Genomic DNA, 21,510 nt, shown 5'->3' with positions numbered 1-21,510 from the left:
AAGCACCATAATCTAGTATAAAACAGCCTGTTATTTCAATATTTTTAAACACTACTATTAAAAAATAGCAACCTTTTAGTTTCAAGCAAGCTAAATGCAAATTTAAAACATTTTAGAATTAAAAAAACCTAAGTTCACTGTCTTATGTAAGAAATTCAAAACATCTCAGCTTTATTTTGAAGAATCCCATACTGTACCTGGTTATTGCCATGGCCAAATGGAGTACTAGATAAATTAGTGGTTACACTGTGCAAAATAATTTCACCACTCAGAGATCCAGAGGCAACATAGCAATCATTCCAATTATATGTTACACAAGTTACTTCATCTTTATGATCCTGAAAAAGAGAAATTAAAAGTACAGTGTCAGATAAACTTCACTCGAACAGCTCACTTTCATGTTTTTATAAATACCAAATATGACATATTTGTCAATCTAATTTTTATTTTATTTTAACAGTTTCTTCAAATAACCTAAAAAAATTATTCAGACAAGTAGCAGACCATCTAATCAACACCAACTCTTTTCAGGGAACTGAGATTTATTTTTGGTATCTGTAACAATGGTCAGGTACTCTGAAAGTTTTCCAGGAGACTTTGGAAAGGTAGTTTTCTAAATGCTATCATGTCTACCTTAAAGAAGTCATTTCCACTATCAAGTAACATTTATTGAAAGTTGACTGTTATGAGGCCGCCGCCCTTAAAGAGCTAAATTACAGTTCAATTGAGAAGACGGGGTGTTGAAGTTAACACGAAAACCACAGAGTGAATGCGGAATGAGTGCTGGAGACAAAGTGTCAGAGGAAAGAGAGAGGCATCACTGTGAACTGGGGTGACAGAGGAAGTTTTATGGGAGGCATAAAGCTACAGTTCGACCTTAAAGAAAGGATGTAAGAGATAGGTTAGGGGAAGGAGAAAGAAACCACACACATTCCAAAATGAAAGACAGCAATCAACAAATGCCCAAAAGCCAGAATGAAGAAGGTGTTTTTGACAGATAATAGCGGCTGCTTCATTTGCTGAGTACCTGCTAGTGCTAGGGGCTTTATATATTTAATCCTTAAAACCATCTTGAGAGGCAAGGTCATTGTTCCCATTTTATAGATGAGCCAAATGAGGCACAGAAAGGTTAAGAAACCTGTCCCAGCTTACATAACTGCTAAGTGGTAGAGCCAGGATTCATTCCAGGCCAAATGCCAAAGTCTATGCTCCTCCTCCTATACCAGCTGCCTCCCAAATCCAAAGGAGAATCCATTTTGAGGAAATAAAACTGCTGGGTTTTAAACAGACTGAGTTCACAAGGACTATGTTTTCCAACATCAAATTAGAGACGTCTAGCAGAAGCATGGGAAGTGGTCAGGGTTAGGAGCATAGTTTTTAACAGTCATATCTTATAAACAAACTATGCTTTGTATCTATTAGACTAACACAGTATCAAGAATAGCGGATATTATATTCTACTATATTGAAACTTTTTCAGTGGGTCTTCAAGCATTTTTTGGAGGTTTTTATTTATTTTTTTATTGCATTTTATTCCTTTTCTAAATCAAAGAAATAACTTTTATCCTGAGGAAAAAGTGTTTGATTAGAAGAAAAACAGACTAGCAACGTTTTGTGCATCAGTCCCATTTGGGAAATTAAGAATGTGGGATCCAATTTCTATAACTTTGTAAAGAAGCAGGTGTTTTCATTATTTCAACCATCAAAAATCAGTCATTTAGTAAACATTTACTAAGTACCTACCATGTGCCAGAATTGTGCTAAGTAACCAGGGAGAGGACTGTAGGGAAGGGATTCAGAGGTGAAAGATAAGATTTCCCTGTCACAATTAGTCAAGTACTTTTTTAGCTGAATGAATGGAAGAATGAAACACTCTAAGAGCTTCAGACAACGAGAAGAAAAAATACTAAAGTAATTGGGGAAGATGAGGCTGGGAAAACGAGTAGAATCTTGCCATGCAGTAAAGAGGGATGGGAGTTAAGTGATGCTCTTAAAATCTGTGACAATATGGGACAAAACTGGCCTCAGAATTCCAATCTCTTCTCAACTCTGTGAGATACTTCTTACTTATAGTAGGTGTATCCCTCTAACCCACTGCCATCGAGCCACTGCTGACTCATAGTGACCCTGTGAGTCAGAGTAGAACTGTCCCACAGGGTTTCTTCCAAGGCTGTAATCTTTACAAAACCAGGCTGCCATGTCTTTCTCCTTCAGAGCTGCTGGTGGGTTTGAACTGCCAATCTTTTGGTTAGCAGCCAAGCACCTAACCTTAAGGAGTCCTGATGGCACAGTGGTTAAGCGATCAGCTGCTAACTGGAAGGACAGCGGTTCAAACCCACCAGCCACTCTGTGGGAGAAAGATTTGGCAGTCTGCTTCTATAAACATTTACAGTCTTGGAAACCCTGTGGGACAGTTCAACTCTGTCCTACAGGATCACTATGAGTCAGAATCGACTCAGTGGTAATCGATTTGATTTTTCGGTATATCACTCTGTTGGTGTTGTCGAGTCACTTTCAACTCATAGCAACCTATGTACCACAGAACGAAACACTGCCCGGTCCTGTGCCATGCTCATAATCGCTGTTATGCTTGAGCGCACTGTCGCGGGCCACTGTGTCACTCTATCTCACTGAGGGTCTTCCTCTTTTCCACTGACCCTGTACTGTAGCAAGCATGATGTCCTTCTCCAAGGACTGATCCCTCCCGACACGTCCAAGCATGTAAGATGCAGTCTCGGCACCCTTGCTTCTAAGGAGCATTCTCGTTTTACTTCTTCCAAGACAGATTCGTTCATCCTTTTGGCAGCCGATGGTATATTCAATATTTTTCGCCAACACCACAATTAAAAGGCGTTAATTCTTCTTTGGTCTTCCTTATTCATTGTCCAGCTTTCGCGTGCATATGAGGGAATTGAAAACAACATGGCTGGGGGTAGGTGCACCTTAGTCTTCAAGGTGACATCTTTGCTTATCACTCTAAACAGCCTTAACTGAGATATTTCATAATTTAAAAGACTAAACAATGAATAACATGACTTTGCACCTCATTTTTGCCATTTTCTAGTTGTTTGACACTGAACAAGTTCTTTAACACCTGTACACAGGAATAATACTATCTGCTTTGCTGATCTGAGATAAGCAGAATAAACATATGTTAAGCGCAGTGGCTGCCATATCAAAAAAAAAAATTTTTTTTTTTTATATCAAAGTACTCAATAAATGTTAACTGTTCTCATTACTGATAACTTTTCAATCACTTGTTTTTTCCACAGCAGAGATTTCAGAGTTAAGATCCTTCAAATCTTTGCTAACACCTACAGTAATGAACTTCCAAAGGTAATATTTTAAACAGTAATTTATAGGATTATGTTTCAACTTGGCTAAGAGAAAACCATTCTTTTATAAACCATTTCTTTAATAAGAATTAACTCAACGATATTAAGACACAGCAAAATGATAATGACGCCTGGTATTTGCTTCAAAATAGTCTGGGGGTGGAGTGAGGGTACAGTGTTAGAGAGTAGGTGAGTGTACAGATAAAACAATATTGGCCATGAGTTGACATTAGATGATGAGTACATGGGTGATGGCTTCATGAAAGTTCTGTGTATGTATGTGTGTTTAAAATTTTCCATATTAAAACTATTTTTAAAAGACAGAAAAAATAAGGATAAGTTTAAAGACCAACTTCTAAATACTAAACAGGCACAATGGTGAAAAACAGAAATCTAAAAATATCATCCCCAGAGGCTTTCATGTGATATTTTTATTTTCTGGAATTGCAAAAAACTAAGTATTTAAAAAATAAATAACTGTAAATGGAAAATTATTTTGGAAATGTTTCATTACCAAGTTGGAAATATATACACACATGAGAACATAAAAAATAGCAGCCCAAGAAAAGTTTGGTAACTAAACACATTGTGAGATACCCATTTTTATAAGAATTAAAAAAACAAAATGAACAAAGAGGTGCTTACCTTAAGAGATCGATGGACTCTTTTTGATTTTAAATCCCAAATATTAACTGTCTTATTTAGGCCTCCGCTTACCAAATACATAGATGTAGAATTTAAATTGACACATGTCTGCTTTTGCTATTTAAAAAAAAAAAAAAAAAAACTGTCTTAATCGCATCTAGAACTCATTTTCTGGTATCATCCAATACTTAGTAAGCACATGATAAATATTTGTTGAATTAAGTGCAATAAACATACTAATAATAAAGATTCACCTCTTATCATCTTTCACAAGAATCCAACTGAACAGTAAAACTCAAAGCGGTTCAAAAGCTCACGGAAAAAAAACAGATTCATGTTCTCTTCCCAAAGGAAGCTTAGGAAGCACCTAGAGGGGGAGGAAACACCAGGTCCTGGCCCCCATCAGGCCTTACTTGCCCTTAATATTGCTCCTTAATAAAACTTGTACTTGTACTTCCACAGAATATCTTAAAGTAAAATCTCTCCTCAGCTCAGGAAGTGCTAAGCGTAGAAGGGGCTCTTGTTGAGTGCCATCAAGCTAGACCCCTCCTTTTATAGACAGGGGAAGTTTTATAAAGAAGCCAAGATACTTGCCTAGCACAGTAAATCTCCCCCTAAGATGCCAAGCGTCAAACATCATGCGATCAAAACTTGACCTCACATTCTTTTCTGTCACTTTAAAGATAGCATTCATTGAGTTTCTTAAGTAAACATCCAGAATTATTCCTGATTCCTTTCTCCCTTCCCCCAATCTATCCCTAAATCCTCTTTAACTTCAACCCTGAAATAAATCCCACATGGGCCACCTTTATCTATCGAGACTACTCAGCACTGTAATTCAAACCTTGCAGGGACTGTGACATCAGCCAACTAACCGGTTTCCCAGTTTCTGTTCTGCTTTCCTACATCTCATCCTTCATAAGTAGAGCGACCTTTAAAACATGTAAATCAGATCATGTCTCTACCCTGTTTAAAAATTTTCAGCGGCTTTCAATCACACCCGTAATAAACTCCAAACTCATTAACCCTGGCTTTCAAAACCCTATTCATCTTTGTCCTGCCTACCTCAATTTCTACAATTTTTCTCCTTGCCCGCTAATTAATTCTCCAGCCACAATGACCTTTCCATTCCTTAAATATAGCAACTTTGTATTCGCCTAGGGGGCTTCTATACAACTATTCACCTTGCCTGGAAAGCTAATTTTCCTGAACTTTGGCTGGATGGCTTCTTCCTGTCAACAGATATCAATTTAGATGCTACTCCTTCAAGAGCTCCATTGGCCACCTAATATAACTTAACATGGCAATATCATAATTTAGTCCTCTGCGTACAGCTTAGCACTATCTGGGTATTTCTATTTACTAGTTTACTGTCTGTTTCCCAGCAGAATGTCAGCTTCATTCAAGCAAGGGGCATACCAATGCTCAATACGTATTTACAGAATAAATGGCTAAAAATACAGAGGTTACCAATTTCTTCTCACAATGAATTCCTGAGTGTCATCTATCTGATGGTGCCATTGGTAACTATACTACATGAGAGAACACAATCTTGCATGCTGTTCTCTATTTAACCTATAGATATGCTATGTAGTTATATTAATTATTCTTATCTCCAGGTGAAAGCCACAAGAAAAATAAACACATTTTTTAGGGGACATTTTACATCTTATTTAAAAGTTAAAACACAAGCTTCATAGGCTTAGGAAAATCATCTCACCTTCCTGAGTCTTAGTTCCTTCATCTGGGAAGAGGGCAAGATGTACCTCGAAGATCCACGCATCTCATAAACATTCTCTGCTCAAGATTCTTAAAAGGGTGCAGCAGATGGTCCCCTTTCCCTCCCCCATTGGACTACCTAAGGTTGTTGCTGCTAGGAAATTTTGACTCAAGAGTATCAACTAACACATATAAAAGTAGCAAGATACATATTACATCAATGTTGCAGTAGAGTTGCTTTAATCCTCTTGCAGGTACCATTCCAGGAATAGACTTTGGACTAATAATTGGATTCTGGGGGAAAGGAAGGCTTTCAAACAATAGACTAATAAGATTTAGAACCTAGCTATCACTGCAAATCAGGGCAGTTTATTAAGGACTGTCAAAATAACCTTTAAAGAAAACAGACAAGGACGGTTTCCATCAAAGATCACTATACTGAGATTCTAAGAGTCAAAAGCAACTCAGAAATTTATTCTTAAGGGCTCAAAACAAAACCTGTATTTATAGCTGGCTTACCCTGATGGTAGATCTTTTTTTATGTTACTGTATTATTAACGTAGCTAATGAATGTAAATAATTAATGGAAATTGTGTGGTGGTTATAGAAATTTTGTGCTCCAAGACACAAGACAAAGGTGCAATTTTTAAAATTTAAAAATAACAACAGGCCAAATTTCTAGGTTATTTAGTAGCCTATCATATCCATTATAATACTGTTAATTACAATCTACTTTACAATCAAAGAAAATAAGTATGAACTCAGAATTTTTCCTCTCAAACTTTAAAATAAAGAGGATCAAATCTTATTGTCCCAAGTAGGAAGTATCTAATGCCTCGAATGGCACGTGAATAACAGGACTCGCATCATATGAAGCAGAGGTTACCACCATACCAATATGTTATAATCTGTGTTACAAAATATTACTAATAAGAGTTTAAAGAACCAGTTTGAAAAATACTTTTTACAACTAAAGCAGACTCAAAATTATAACTATAATGACCTCTCTCTCACCTACCTCCATTCAGATGTGATTTATTAACTGTAGGAAAGAGGACTAGAAATTAAAGCAACTAACATGGAAAATTCACAAAAGCCTTAAAATTGTGTCATACTCATTTCTAAAAAAAAACTTATTATTTTTATATATATTTTTACAAGATTCCAAATTGAGTCTAAGGTATAATACATAGAAGTAGAATATAGACAGACAGATAGATGATAGACAGATGGACAGAGAGATACATATAGATAGATGTGTGTGTGTTGCTGTCGTCTGCTGTTGCATCAGAAATCAATTCACAGCGACCCCTTGTACACTAGAATCAGACTGTTGTGATCCACAGGTTTTCAATGGCTGATTTTCAGAAGTAGATCACCAGGTCTTTCTTGCTAGTCTGGAAGCTCTGCGGAAACCCGTTCAGCATCGTAACAACCTGCAAGTCTCCAATGACAGGTGAGGGCTGCAAGTAAGATGCACTGGCCCAAAATCAAATCTGAGTCTCCTGCATGGAAGGAAGGTGAGAATTCTACCACTGAACCATCAATGTTTCATATATATACGGAGCCCCGGTGGCACCGTGGTTAAGAACTCAGCTGCTAACCAAAAGGTCGGCAGTTCAAATGCACCAGCCTCTCCTTGGAAACTCTATAGTTCTACTCTGTCTCATAAGGCCACTATGAATCAGAATCAACTTAACGGCAACAGGTTTGTTTTTTTTTTTTTTGTATATATATATATACACATGCCCGTACCCACTGCTGTCAACTCATAGTGACCCTACAGGACAGAGGAGAACTGCCCCATAGGGTTTCCAAATAGCACCTGGTGGATTCGAGCTGTCGCTCTTTTGGTTAGCAGCCTGACCTCTTAATCACTGCGCCACCAAGGCTCATATAAATATATCTGTGTGTATGAGAGTATGTGTGTAAATGTATGCATGTGTGTGTATATATATATATATATATATGCACATACACATGTTGTTGTTGTTAGGTGCCGTCGGGTCGGTTCCAACTCATAGTGATCCTATGCACAACAGAATGAAACGCTGCCCAGTCCTGAGCCATCCTTACAACCATTGTTATGCTTGTGCTCACTGCTGCAGCCACTATGTGAATTCACCTCGTTGAGGGTCTCTCTCTTTTCCAATGACCCTGTACTCTGCCAAGCATGATGTCCCTCTCCAAGGACTGATCCCTCCTAACATGTCCGAAGTATATAAGATGCAGTCTCGCCATCCTTGCCACTAAGGAGCACTCCAGTTGTACTTCTTCTAAGACAGAACTGTTCGTTCTTTTGGCAGTCCATGGTATATTCAACATTCTTCGCTAACACCACAATTCAAAGGCATCAGTTCTTCCTCAATCTTCCTTATTCACGGTCCAGCTTTCACAGGCATATCATGCAATTGAAAATACCATGGCTTGGGTCAGGTGCACCTTAGTCTTCAAGGTGACATCTCTTCTCTTCAACACTTTGAAGAGGTCCTTTGTAGATTTACCCAATGCAATGCATCGTTTGATCTCTTGACCGCTGCTTCCATAGCTGCTGACTGTGGATCCAAGTAAAATGAAATCCTTGACAACTTCAATCTTTTCTCCATTTATCATGATGTTGCTCACTGCTCTAATTGTGAGGATTTTTGTTTTCTTTATGTTGAGGTGCAATCCATATTGAAGGCTGTGGTCTTTGATCTTCATTAGTGAGTGCTTCAAGTCCTCTTCACTTTCAGCTAGCAAGGTTGTGTCATCTGCATAACTCAGGTTGTTAATGAGTCCTCCTCCAAGCCTGATGCCCTGTTCTTCATATAGTCCAACGCCTCGTATTATTTGCTCAGCATACAGATTGAATACATACGGTGAAAGAATACAACCCCGACGCACACCTTTCCTGACTTTAAACCAATCAGTATCCCCTTGTTCTGTACGAACAACTGCCTCTTGATCTATGTAAAGGTTCCTTATGAGCATAATTAAGTGTTCTGGAATTCCCATTCTTCACAATGTTATCCATACTTTGTTATGATCCACACAGTTGAATGCTTTTGCATGGTCAATAAAACACAGGTAAACATCCTTCTGGTATTCTCTGCTTTCAGCCAGGATCAATCTGACATGAGCAATGATATCCCTAGTTCCACGTCCTCTTCTGAAACCGGCCTGAATTTCTCGCAGTTCTCTGTCGATATACTGCTCCAGCTGGTTTTGAATGATCTTCAGCAAAATTTTTCCTTGCGTGTGATATTAATGATATTGTTCTATAATTTCCACATTTGGTTGGATCACCTTTCTTGGGAATAGGCATAAATATGGATCTCTTCCAGTCAGTTGGACAGGAAGCTCTCTTCCATATTTCTTGGCATAGGCGAGTGAGCATGTCCAGCACTGCATCTGTTTGTTGAAACATCTCAATTGATATTCCATCAGTTCCTGGAGCCTTGTTTTTCACCAATGTCCTCAGAGCAGCTTGGACTTCTTCCTTCAGTACCATAGGTTCCTGATTATACGCCATGTCCTGAAATGGTTGAACATCGACTAATTCCTTTTGGTATAATGTCTCCATGTATTCCTTCCATCTTCTTTTGATGCTTCCTGCATCGTTTAATATTTTCCCCATAGAATCCTTCACTATTGCAACTCGAGGCTTGAATTTTTTCTTCAGTTCTTTCAGCTTGAGAAACGCCGAGCGTGTTCTTCCCTTTTGGTTTTCCATCTCCAGCTCTTTGTACGTGTCATTGTAATACTTTACTTTGTCTTCTTGAGAGGCCCTTTGAAATCTTCTGTTCAGTTCTTTTACTTCATCAATTCTTCCTTTTGCTTTAGCTGCTCGATGTTCAAGAGCAAGTTTCAGAGTCTCCTCTGACGTCCATCTTGGTCTTTTCTTTCTTTCCTGTCTTTTCAATGACCTCTTACTTTCTTCATGGATGATGTTCTTGATGTCTTTCCACAACTCACCTGGTCTTTGGTCACTCGTGTTCAATGCATCAAATCTATCCTTCAGATGGTCTCTAAATTCAGGTGGGATATACTCAAGGTCATATTTTGGCTCAGGTGGGCTTGCTCTGATTTTTTTTCAGTTTTGCTTGAATTTGTATATGAGCAATTGATGGTCGGTTCCACAGTCTGCCCTGGCCTTGTTCTTACTGATATTGAGCTTTTCCATCATCTCTTTCCACCAAAACAAACCAAACCAAACCCAGTGCCATCAAGTCGATTCCAGCTCATAGCGACACTACAGGACAGAGTAGAACTGCCCCATCGAGTTTCCAAGGAGCGCCTGGTGGATTTGAACTGCCGACCCTTTGGTTCGCAGCCATAGCACTTAACCACTACGCCACCAGGGTTTCCTCTCTTTCCACAGATGTAGTCAATTTGATTTCTATGTGTCGTCTGGTGAGGTCCATGTGTATACTTGCCATTTATGTTGGTGAAAGAAGGTATTTGCAATGAATAAGTCATTGGTCTTGCAAAATTCTATCATTCGATCTCCGGCGTTGTTTCTATCACCAAGGCCAGCTCTTCCAACTATTGATCCTTCTTCTTTGTTTCCAACTTTCGTGTTCCAATTGCCAGTAATTATCAATGCATCTTGATTGCATGCTCCATCAATTTCAGACTGCAGCAGCTGATAAAAAAATGTTCTATTTCTTCATCTTTGGCCCTAGTAGTTGATACGTAAATTTAAATAACAGTCGTTATCAACTGGTCTTCCTTGTAGGTGTATGGATATTATCCTATCAGTGACAGCACTGTACGTCAGGGTAGATCTTGATGACGAATGCAACACCAAGTTGTCATTCCCAGCATAGTAGCCTATATGATTGTCCAATACAAAATGGCCAATACCAACCCATTTCAGCTCACTAATGCCTAGGATATCGATGATTATGTGTTCCATTTCATTTTTGATGATTTCCAATTTTCCTAGATTCATACTTCGTACATTCCAGGTTCCGGTTATTAATGGATGTTTGCAGCTGTTTCTTCTCATTTTGAGTCATGCCAAATCAGCAAATGAAGGTCCTGAAAGCTTTACTCCATCCACATCATTAAGGTCGACTCTACTTTGAGGAGGCAGCTCTTTCCCAGTCATACTGTGAGTGTCTTTTGACCTGGGGGGCTCATCTTCCAGCACTATATCAGACAATGTTCCGCTGCTATTCATAAGGTTTTTACTGGCTAATGCTTTTCAGAAATAGACTGCCTGGTCCTTCTTCCTAGTCTATCTTAGTCTGGAAGCTCAGCTGAAACCTGTTCTCCATGGGTGACCCTGCTGGTATCTGAATACCGGTGGCATAGCTTCCAGCATCACAGCAACATGCAAGCCCCCACAGTACAACAAATTGACAGACACGTGGGGGCATACGCATATACGTATACATACACATATACACATACATATACATATATGTGTGGAGGGTGGAAATCAAAATTGTTTTAGTATTGACATTTAATTCAACAAATGTTTTTGACCATCTTTGACAGGGTCTGAAGATCCAGATATGACTAAGATGTTTTAACTGTTCTTGAAGAGTGCAGCCTGCCTTTTATGGACCAGAGATACTCTCTGCCTCAGCTTTACTTAACTCAGCTTGAACAGGCAGAGTGCCTCACTCCATTTCTACCCTCAGCAGATATTTTCTCTGCCTGAGCCTCCTACATCCAACTGTTACCTTTAGGAGAAGATGGGTAGAAACCGTAAGTCCTGTTTAAATAGATAAGCTTATATTTTACTGTCCTGCTGTTTTCTAATTGGACTACCTTACCTACCCCAGAGTGTAAAATTATGACAATTCATAACAATTTAGGATTTTCTATAAGAACTTTGAAACTAAAAAAAATAAGCTACCAACTTCTTGTATGTTTCATTCAGACCTTTGCTTATTTTTTTTAAAAAAGGGGGGGGTGTGCTCAGAAATGAGGAAGCCAACATTTTCCTCAATCAGAGGGATTATTTAATAAAATGAAAAGATAAGGAAACAATGTAATGAGAGCTTCAGTTAAAGCTCACTGTGACAAAGCCACCTGTCCAAGGAGAGCTTGGGGGAAGCTCAGTTAGTGCCCTCAGTACTAGGTGGACAAAAGCTGAGGTCTTTTACTGATGAGATATGGGTCTTTTGCTGATTGTCCAGAGCCCAAGGTCAATAAGGGTAGGGTCAGTAATGTTCCCAGATCAACCTAGGATGGACAGAGACCCTGCATCCCACACCTCCAAGTGAGTGACCTGAGTAGGACATGATCCTAAAAATGGCAGCAATCTCAGGGGCTCTCCCACGGAGGGGAAATGGAAAAATGGCCTGGTGAGGGAAATCCAAGTCCTTGAATGCCCTCCTTCCCCCCAGAATCTGATATTATTTTACCTGAAGATATTTCACACAAAAAAGCACCTTTAAGTGTTACTATATTATTTTGAACTTGGCTTGAGTATGTTTTTAAACACCTTTACATTTAGTTATAAAAAACCAAAAACCAAACCTGTTGCTGTCAAGACAATTCTGACTCACAGCAGTCCTTGGTTAAAAGCACTATAATATATAAGCACTTACCAGTTACACAGAACTAAGATTTTAAAAAAAGGTTAAAAAAAAAAGTCAAACTTACCCCTTCAGCAAGCTCTAAAAGTGGAACAGGTTTACACTTGCAACTTGAAACAACGATTTTGTCACCGCTGGAAGATGCCGTCACTAGAAAGTTATCTAAATGAGGGAGTTATGGAGCACCAAACAAGTCATGGGCATGTCTAGCATTAGACTATGATAAGAGTCGAGATGACAAAAGCAAGTACACTGAGAAGACACAAATGAATATAGCTTACATATTAGCTTTCAAAAATGGCTCAGGTTACTAACTGCTAAGACTAATTCTCTTTACTACTACTGCAGGGAGGAACTATCCTGTCTGGCTTTGCTATCGCTTGAAAGCTATTTCACCCACATGAAATACTACTCTGTTTTCAAAGGGTAGGCCAGAAGGCCTAATTTTATCCTTCGAGAATGAGCGCATAATAAAACCAGCATCAGCGAATATCAGCCAGCCTTTTCATCTATAAAAACTGTTCAAGATATTTAAGTGCTTGGTACCTATTTAAGCTAGGAAGCAAAATTCCTCATTAGTCTCATATTTTTCCATTAAAAAAAAAAGCCTGATATTTTCTCAGGACTGGAATTTTTGTGATAGAATGTTTCAATATTAAATGTATTAAGAACAAATATCACAGTAAATATAGTAAATGTAAGTGTGGCTAAATAGCAACTGCTTATGTTATGGAAGAATTTTAGTTCAACTTTACCCTAAAACGTAATTTTAAATTATTTTTACCTTCTTTTACATAAATTATTAATGGAACAATCAGTAAGCACAAAGAAGTGTAAGTTAACTGTTTTAAAACTAAAATGAGTAAATACAATAATGAATAAGTGTGATTTTGAGAGTCAATACCAAACTAAAACAGAAATTTCAAATGTGTATTTTTTACTTAGCAAGCAAAGCCTATGAACAGTGGAGAAAGACTAAACACTCTGAGAATCCTAACTATATTACTTTTAGGTGGTTTGCATAACATTCAGATATTAATTTTATAATGATACACGATTCAAACACAATCATTTCCACTTAGATACTATAACACTGAGAAAAATAAACCATTTCTCTCTTCCTGCTTCTTTCTGTTTACCTCTACATTTCTCCTTAGAATACAGAAATGGAAGGACTGAAGGAAGGTAATAAGAGAGAACCCTAGTTATTCTTTATTTCTTTTGTAGTTTTAGAAGTCATAAAACAGTGAGAAACATACCTAGAGGGCCAAGAAACAAAAAGAGAACCTCCCTGGCACCTCATCATTACTTGTTCTCAGAGTCTGCCAAGTTTATGAGTCTGGAGCCTCTTTGTTCTTCAGTAACTAATCTCCACAGAAGGGATAATAAGTCTCATTAGGAATAAGACTGTATGACAGTTTCGGGTACACATCTACTCATATAAGCAAACAATTAAAAAAAAAAAAAAAGCCAATTTCCATAAGTCATATAGCACTATTTCACAGCCACGCCAGTTTTGCTGATAGGCCACTAAGTGCTGCATCAGTAAATGCAAACTCCTAGGAAAACTCTTTGGAGCAAAAATCAACAAAAAATAATAAATTCTGTCAAGAGTTATTACTCTTATCAGTTAGTGGCAGGGGAAATTAAGCTTAAATACAATGAAAACCTAAAGATAAAGAGAACAGCAATCTCATATTTCCATCACTCTCTTTAAAACATTTCCCCTGCTACACATCTACAGAGTCCTTCAAAAGTGTAGTACCTTTACCATGGTTTTAATTAATAGAGCATCAAAGTAATTTAGTTTACTACTTTAATAGAAAATCAAGGAATGCTGAAGTGGTAAGTTCAATTCAATAAGAAAATTCATCATTACTATGTATTTGCAAGAATACATTTGGTTAGGCATGAAAACTTCTAACATTTTTGGTCATGAACCAGTCATATTTTACAGCTTTGGTATTTCCCCCTTCACCAGAAAGCAGGATATTAAAACTGATGATATTGACAAGATCAGATATACATTATAATTTAAGAAAGTACGTGAGCATAATTATGAATTCCACAAAAGAATGATAATTTCTAGTATAACGAGTATATAAAACATTTTCATACAACAGGTGATAAGAATACTTTGTTTACAGCTGTGGTTTTTGCCTTCCAAGTGACAGCTGGTGATGTCTGGAAACACTTTTGGTTGTCACAACTTGCGGCAGGGAGGAACTACTGGCATCTATTTGAGTATAGGCCAGGGAGTTTTCTAAATACCCTACAGTGCATACAGCAGTCCTTCACAATAAAGATTATCTGGCCCAAAAAGTCAATAGTGCCAAGGCTGAGAAACTCTGGTTTATAGACTTCATTCCCTTATTTATTTTATCCACATTTAGGAGTTCACCAAGACAAGGAGGGTATGTACCCGAAACATAACAACCTCAGGCAAATGCAATCTAGACAATTTCTCTATGGCTGTTTGAGAAATGATGCTACTTTCATCACAGAAAGGAAGGGAAATGCAGAGAGTAAGTACATCAGTAAGATAGAGCTGTTAGACGTTTTAACTCCTCCCAATCAACCTTTGCTTCGGCCTTCAATTTCTGCCTATAATTTCTAGACTGGATCCACAAATACCCAAATAAAGATGCAAAAACTTATTCCAAAACCTTCTGGGATTTTTCCCACTATTACCTTATCCTATTTACTTCAATAACAACCTGTTTATAGTAAAAAAAAAATACAACTAATTCTAGAGTCCAGATTCTCGTAGCTAAGTTTTTTTTTTTTTTTTTTTAAATAACAGTGTTTTTCAATGTAGTGGACTCCATCTAAAAAATGAAACCAAATAAAGAATACCAGAGTGCATTTATATGGTATACTGTTCATCAAGTGTCTGTTTTACTTTATCTTTGGTAGCACTGCAAAATACATTTCTCATTATGGGCTGTACTCAAAAGTTTCACTGACACTTTTTTTTTTAAGCTAATAAAAAGGGGCTATAAGAGAAAAAGGATACTATTGCTACTCCAACACATTGAGCTGACTCCATGTGGTGATGTGTGTGGGTTGAATTTATCCACCAATGTCATAGATGAAGCATCCCATATTTTAATATCATCTCCTGATGAAGCAAATCTGAGGTTTTCCTGCATGACTGCACCTACGAACAGTTTAAAACGATAAATTTAAAAAGCAACTGATAGGCAAAAAAAATGTCAAAATGAAGCCTCTAATATAAAACAAGAGTATATAGCCCTACTAATCCACTTATGCCCCATAGGATGCACTCACCATAAGGCAGCTGGAGAAATCTTTTTACAACATAAACCAGATCACATTCTCCTAGTGACCCTTCCTAGCGCTCCTCACAGCAACAATGAAACTCAACACCCTTAGCATGTTTCTCAAGACCCTGAACCCTGTGTACTTCTCTCCTATCACTCTTCCCCCAGTCCATCAGACTCCGGACACACTGGCTTTCATTCTGTCTCATGCAACAAGCCCAGGTCATTCTCACCTTTGCATTTTCTGCTCCCTCTGCTTGGAAAGCTCTTTGCCCAGATTTCTCATGCCACCTATCTCATCATTTAGGCCTCTCCCAAGCACCATGACTTAAGCAGCCCCAGTTATCTTCTATCCCATTACTGTTTCATTTTTTTTTTCCTGGCACTTAATAGTATCAGAAATTCTTATTTGTTCTAATAATGTGTACCTCCTTAAAGAGACTTGAATAAAATAAAGGTTCCTGAGGGCAGGGAGTTTGTCTTGCTTATTACCAAATTCTTTAAGTCCTTGGCACACAGTAGATACTCAACAAATAACTACTGGATAGGTGACTTCCTTACCTTTTAAAAAATGTACGCTATCAAACTGTAACACTCCGAGAGTTCTGAACCCAGTCACCTCAGTTTTTCCAAACAAATCCAAAATTAGCAAATATGGCCAAAGGAGACGTCACTAAGCCCCTACTCAGATTATTTATTCATGACATATAATACAAACTATAATCTAACAGGGTGATTTCCCAATGCACAGCAGTCTACAAGAAAGAGGGCAGGGAAGCTGCTTTAGGCAGGCACTTTAAAGAACAACAAGTAGTAACAGATGACCAGTCACAAAAAAATGTTCAAAATTACCATGGGAGAAAGCAGAAGGGAGAGAACATATATATACAGCCCTCCACACCTTCCTAGTGTGGACAGTCCAAGACTAGCACAGCATTACCGATGTCACAGACAGGCCCCCAAATCATCAATAAAACATCACATTTATAGTCAGTCTACTCCATTGCAGAGGACAAGCATAATAAATTACACAATGCTCTCATTCCCAAGAGACGAAAAAAAAAAGTAGTGTGCTAATAAAAAGGCTAAAACTTTTGTTAACTGGAAAATTTACTGTGATTCATCATGCTTCATGCATCAGATAAATGTGATGCTACTAACAGTTGTTAGTTACCTGCTGAAATGCAGACATACAGGGTTTGGATCTGGTGCCTTAACATGTGCCCTCCTGGTTCCCTAGGCAAGGAACAATGAAGTGCTGGAAAAGCCATCTCTAAACCAGTAAACACAACTGAAAGCCTTCACTACTATAATCTTGCACCATTCCTCCTTAGTGGTGTGACACAGTGGAAAGATCACTAAGGCTCAGAAAAACTGATCAAGCGATCCACCTGAGTTAGGTAGGTGACAGTGTCTTTGGCCATTAAATGTCTATTTCCTTCTCTGAAAGTGGAGCGGGAAACGGAGACCATCTGCCCAACTACATCAGTCTTCTGAAAACTGAGCACATTAAAGGAATAAGCATTACATCAGCCTCTGACAGGGTCCCACTGAAAGTGAGCTGTTAATAGACGGCCCCGATCTGGGGATAGGGACTAACTGAAACAATTCCACTCGGACAGTCAGCTTGAACAAATAAAATTTATCCAACTTTCATTCGCCAAAAACGCATTTTACTTGCAGAACTGCTCAACTGGGGTACCCTGTAAAATGCATTTGCGTGCCTGCTAAACGAGTCATATTTGAAGTTTATAAAAAAGGAAACAAACTTGTGAAGACAAGGTAAACTTTTCGGAGATAGAACATGCCTCAGAGTCGCACCAACCCACCCTAGCTGACCCAGGCGACCACTCGGGCAGGGACTGAAGCCCCCTAAGTCGGAGCGCACGACCCCGGACCGCGACTCATGCGCCCACTCCGGGGCATTTCCGCGCCAATTGCTCCGCCTCGCCCCTACCCAGCAACGGCCTGGAGCGCCGGGCAGGTCAGAGCGCACGGCGCCCAGGGGCCTCCGACCAGCCCCTTGAGGTGGCCGGAGGACAGGTGGGGTTCAAGCGGAACGCAAAGACGTGGCGGCAGCGGCCAGCTGACCCCGGCCCTCCGGGACCTCACCTCTCACCGGCGGCACAACAGAGAACCACTGCCCGCCCCGCTCCAGCGCTAGGCTTCCGGCTCCCGCCTGGATTGTTAAACTTCGGCGGCCGGAAGTCCCGCCTCCAAATTACGTCAAGGGGCGGGGCAGGGCGGGGCGCGGCCCAAAGCAGCGGTTTCTGTTGGTGGGGCTGAGTCAGGGGTGGTACTGCCCTCCGCAAGGGTGGTGATTCTGGCTCCTGAGCGGGGAACTGCTGGGCTGGGCGGCTCCCTACATGTCCCAGGCCTGCACTCCAGCCGCAGGAAGCTGCTGCTTTGTCCGTTATTTGCTCCCTGAGTGCCTACTCTGTGCCAGGCACTGTGCTAGAGTCTGGGCGTACAGTAAGGAGAATAACCTGGGGATACAGAGGTAGCCCTTGGCCTCATGGAGTTGACAGTCTTATATAGTTGGTTGAGGTTAATAAATAATTGCATACATGAAAAGTGAAACTGTGACAAATGCTACAAAGGGTAGGTACAAGATACACTAGAGGGAAATTAACATGAATGTGATTTTAGGAAAGGCTCCCCTGAAGAGGAAACCATGAAGAGCAGATAATGATAAGGCATGCAATTTACCAAAGAGTAGCAATTCTACTGTTAAATTGCAAAACCCATGATCTTTCTCTCACAACAGGCTCCAGGGTCTGTGACTTCAGACCCCATAGGGTTATGAAATGTTTTTAAGGGGATGCTTCTGGGGTGGAAAAAGAGAGAGTTAAACTGAGGGTCCCTTTTAACAGTACTAAAATTTTCTCTAAGAGTGTTGTTGTGGTTATATTGCTGTTAGGTGCCATCTAGTCAGTTCCGACTCATAACCTATTGCAAAACCTGTTGCTGTCGAGTCAATTCTGACTTGTAGCGACCCTACAGGACAGAGTAGAACTGCCCCATAGAGTTTCCAAGGAGCACCTGGTGGTTTCGAACTGCCGACCTTTTGGTTAGCCGCCGTGGCACTTAACCATTATGGCACCAGGGTTTCCTTCTGACTCATAGTGACCCTATATACAGCAGAGCAAAACACTGCCCGGTCTTGCACCATTCTCACAATCGTTGCTATGCTTGAGCCCATTGTTGCAGCCACAGTGTCAATGTCATTAAGGGTTTCTCTCTTTTTCACTGACTCTCTACCAAGCCTGTTGTCCTTCTCCGGGGACAGGTCTCTCCTGATATGTCCAAAGTACGTCTTGCCATCCTTACTTCTGAGAAGCATTCATTCTTCTGCTGGTCCATGGCATGTTCAATATTCTTCACCAACACCATAATTCAAAGACATCAATTCTTAATTGGTCTTCCTCATGCATATGAGGCAATTGAAAATACCATGGCTTGGGTCAGGTGCACCTTGCTCTTCAGACTGACATCTTTGTTTTTCAACACTTTAAAGACATCTTTTGCAGCAGATTTGCCCGATAAAATACGTTATTTGATTTCTTGACGGCTGCTTCCGTGGTGTTGATTGCAGATCCAAGTAAAGTGAAATCTTTGCTGACTTTAAACTCTTCTCCATTTATCATGATGTTACTTATTAGTCCAATTGTGAGGGTTTTTGTTTTCTTTAGGTTGAGGTGGAATCCATACTGAAGTCTGTAGTCTTTGATCTACATCAATAAGTGCCTCAAGTCCTCTTAACTTTCAGCAAGCAAAGTTGTGTCATCTGCAGTCACAGGTTGTTAATGAGTCTTCTTCCAATCCTGATGCTGAATTCTTCATATAGTCCAAACCAAAAAACAAAAACAAACCCATTTGCAATCAAGTAGGTTACAACTCATAGCAACTGTCCTGGATTGAATTGTGTCCCCCCAAAATGTGTGTGAACTTGGCCAGTCTATGGTTCCAAGTATTGTGTGATGGTCCACCATTTTGTCAACTGATGTGATTTCCCTATGTGTTGTAAATCCTACCTCTATGACATTAATGAAATTCCATTTGTGGCAGTTATGTTAATGAGGTAGAACTCAATCTACAAGATTAGATTGTATTTTTTTTTATTAACTTTTATTGAGTTTCAAGTGAACATTTACAAATCAAGTCAGACTGTCACATATAAGTTTACATACACCTTACTCCGTGCTCCCACTTGCTCTCCCCCTAATGAGTCAGCCCTTCCAGTCTCTCCTTTCGTGACAATTTTGCCAGCTTCCAACTTTCTCTATCCTCCCATCCCCCCTCCAGACAGGAGATGCCAACACAGTCTCAAGTGTCCACCTGATATAATTAGCTCACTCTTCATCAGCATCTCTCTCCTACCCACTGTCCAGTCCCTTTCATGTCTGATGTGTTGTCTTCGGGAATGGTTCCTGTCCAGGGCCAACAGAAGGTTTGGGGGCCATGACTGCTGGGATTCCTCTAGTCTCAGTCAGACCATTAAGTATGGTCTTTTTGTGAGAATTTGGGGTCTGCATCCCACTGATCTCCTGCTCCTTCAGGGATTCTCTGTCGTGCTCCCTGTCAGGGCAGTCATCGATTATGGCCAGGCACCAACTAGTTCTTCTGGTCTCAGGATGATGTACGTCTCTGGTTCCTGTGGCCCTTTCTGTCTTTCGGGCTCTTAGTTATCGTGTGACCTTGGTGTTCTTCCTTCTCCTTTACTCCAGGTGGGTTGAGACCAATTGATGCATCTTAGATGGCTGCTTGTTAGCATTTAAGACCCCAGACACCACGTTTCAAAGTGGGATGCAGAATGTTTTCATAATAGAATTATTTTGCCAATTGACTTAGAAGTCCCCTTAAACCATGGTCCCCAAACCCCTGCCCTTGCTCCGCTGACCTTTGAAGCATTCATTTTATCCCGGAAACTTCTTTGCTTTTGGTCCAGTCCAGTTGAGCTGACCTTCCATGTATTGAGTATTGTCCTTCCCTTCATCTAAAGCAGTTCTTATCTACTAATTAATCAGTAAAAAACCCTCTCCCACCCTCCCTCCCTCCCCCCGCAACCACAAATGTATGTGTTCTTCTCAGTTTATACTATTTCTCAAGATCTTATAACAGTGGTCTTATACAATATTTGTCCTTTTGCCTCTGACTAATTTCGCTCAGCATAATGCCTTCCAGGTTCCTCCATGTTATGAAATGTTTCACAGATTTGTCACTGTTCTTTATTGATGCATAGTATTCCATTGTGTGAATATACCACAATTTATTTAACCATTCATCCGTTGATGGACACCTTGGTTGCTTCCAGCTTTTTGCTATTGTAAACAGAGCTGCAATAAACATGGGTGTGCATATATCTGTTTGTGTGAAGGCTCTTATTTCTCTAGGGTATATTCCGAGGAGTGGGATTTCTGGGTTGCATGGTAGTTCTATTTCTAACTGTTTAAGATAACGCCAGATAGATTTCCAAACTGGTTGTACCATTTTACATTCCCACCAGCAGTGTATAAGAGTTCCAATCTCTCCGCAGCCTCTCCAACATTTATTATTTTGTGTTTTTTGGATTAATGCCAGGTTGTTGGAGTGAGATGGAATCTCATCGTAGTTTTAATTTGCATTTCTCTAATGGCTAATGATCGAGAGCATTTTCTCATGTATCCGTTAGCTGCCTGAATATCTTCTTTACTGAAGTGTGTGTTCATGTCCTTTGCCCACTTCTTGATTGGGTTGTTTGTCTTTTTGTGGTTGAGTTTTGACAGAATCATATAGATTTTAGAGATCAGGTGCTGGTCGGAGATGTCATAGCTGAAAATTCTTTCCCAGTCTGTAGGTGGTCTTTTTACTCTTTTGGTGAAGTCTTTAGATGAGCATAGGTGTTTGATTTTTAGGAGCTCCCAGTTATCTGGTTTCTCTTCGTCATTTTGGGGAATGTTTTGTATTCTGTTTATGCCTTGTATTAGGGCTCCTAACGTTGTCCCTATTTTT

General features: G+C 39.7%; 1 protein-coding gene across 2 annotated transcripts in view; it reads right to left on the bottom strand.

Annotated features, from left to right (window-relative positions):
* Window positions 1-17,702, bottom strand: part of NEDD1 (NEDD1 gamma-tubulin ring complex targeting factor) — a 56,739-nt gene extending 39,037 nt beyond the window's left edge. The window contains exons 1-5 of one of the 2 annotated variants that reach the window (XM_049884124.1): window positions 17,632-17,702; window positions 15,252-15,395; window positions 12,303-12,397; window positions 3,981-4,097; window positions 198-338 (exon numbers count right to left, since the gene is read on the bottom strand). In XM_049884124.1, coding sequence (XP_049740081.1) covers window positions 198-338; window positions 3,981-4,097; window positions 12,303-12,397; window positions 15,252-15,387 — 489 coding nt within the window. In that variant the 5' untranslated portion in view covers window positions 15,388-15,395; window positions 17,632-17,702. Of the gene's footprint in view, window positions 1-197; window positions 339-3,980; window positions 4,098-5,700; window positions 6,284-12,302; window positions 12,398-15,251; window positions 15,396-17,631 lie in introns of those variants that run through there. The other variant, XM_049884125.1, reaches the window with a different exon arrangement.
* Window positions 17,703-21,510: the final 3,808 nt, after the last annotated feature.

This window comes from Elephas maximus, chromosome 4 (genome assembly GCF_024166365.1).
Source record: "Elephas maximus indicus isolate mEleMax1 chromosome 4, mEleMax1 primary haplotype, whole genome shotgun sequence".
NCBI classification, from domain to species: Eukaryota; Metazoa; Chordata; class Mammalia; order Proboscidea; family Elephantidae; genus Elephas; species Elephas maximus.
This window is presented reverse-complemented; position numbering and strand designations above follow the sequence as displayed.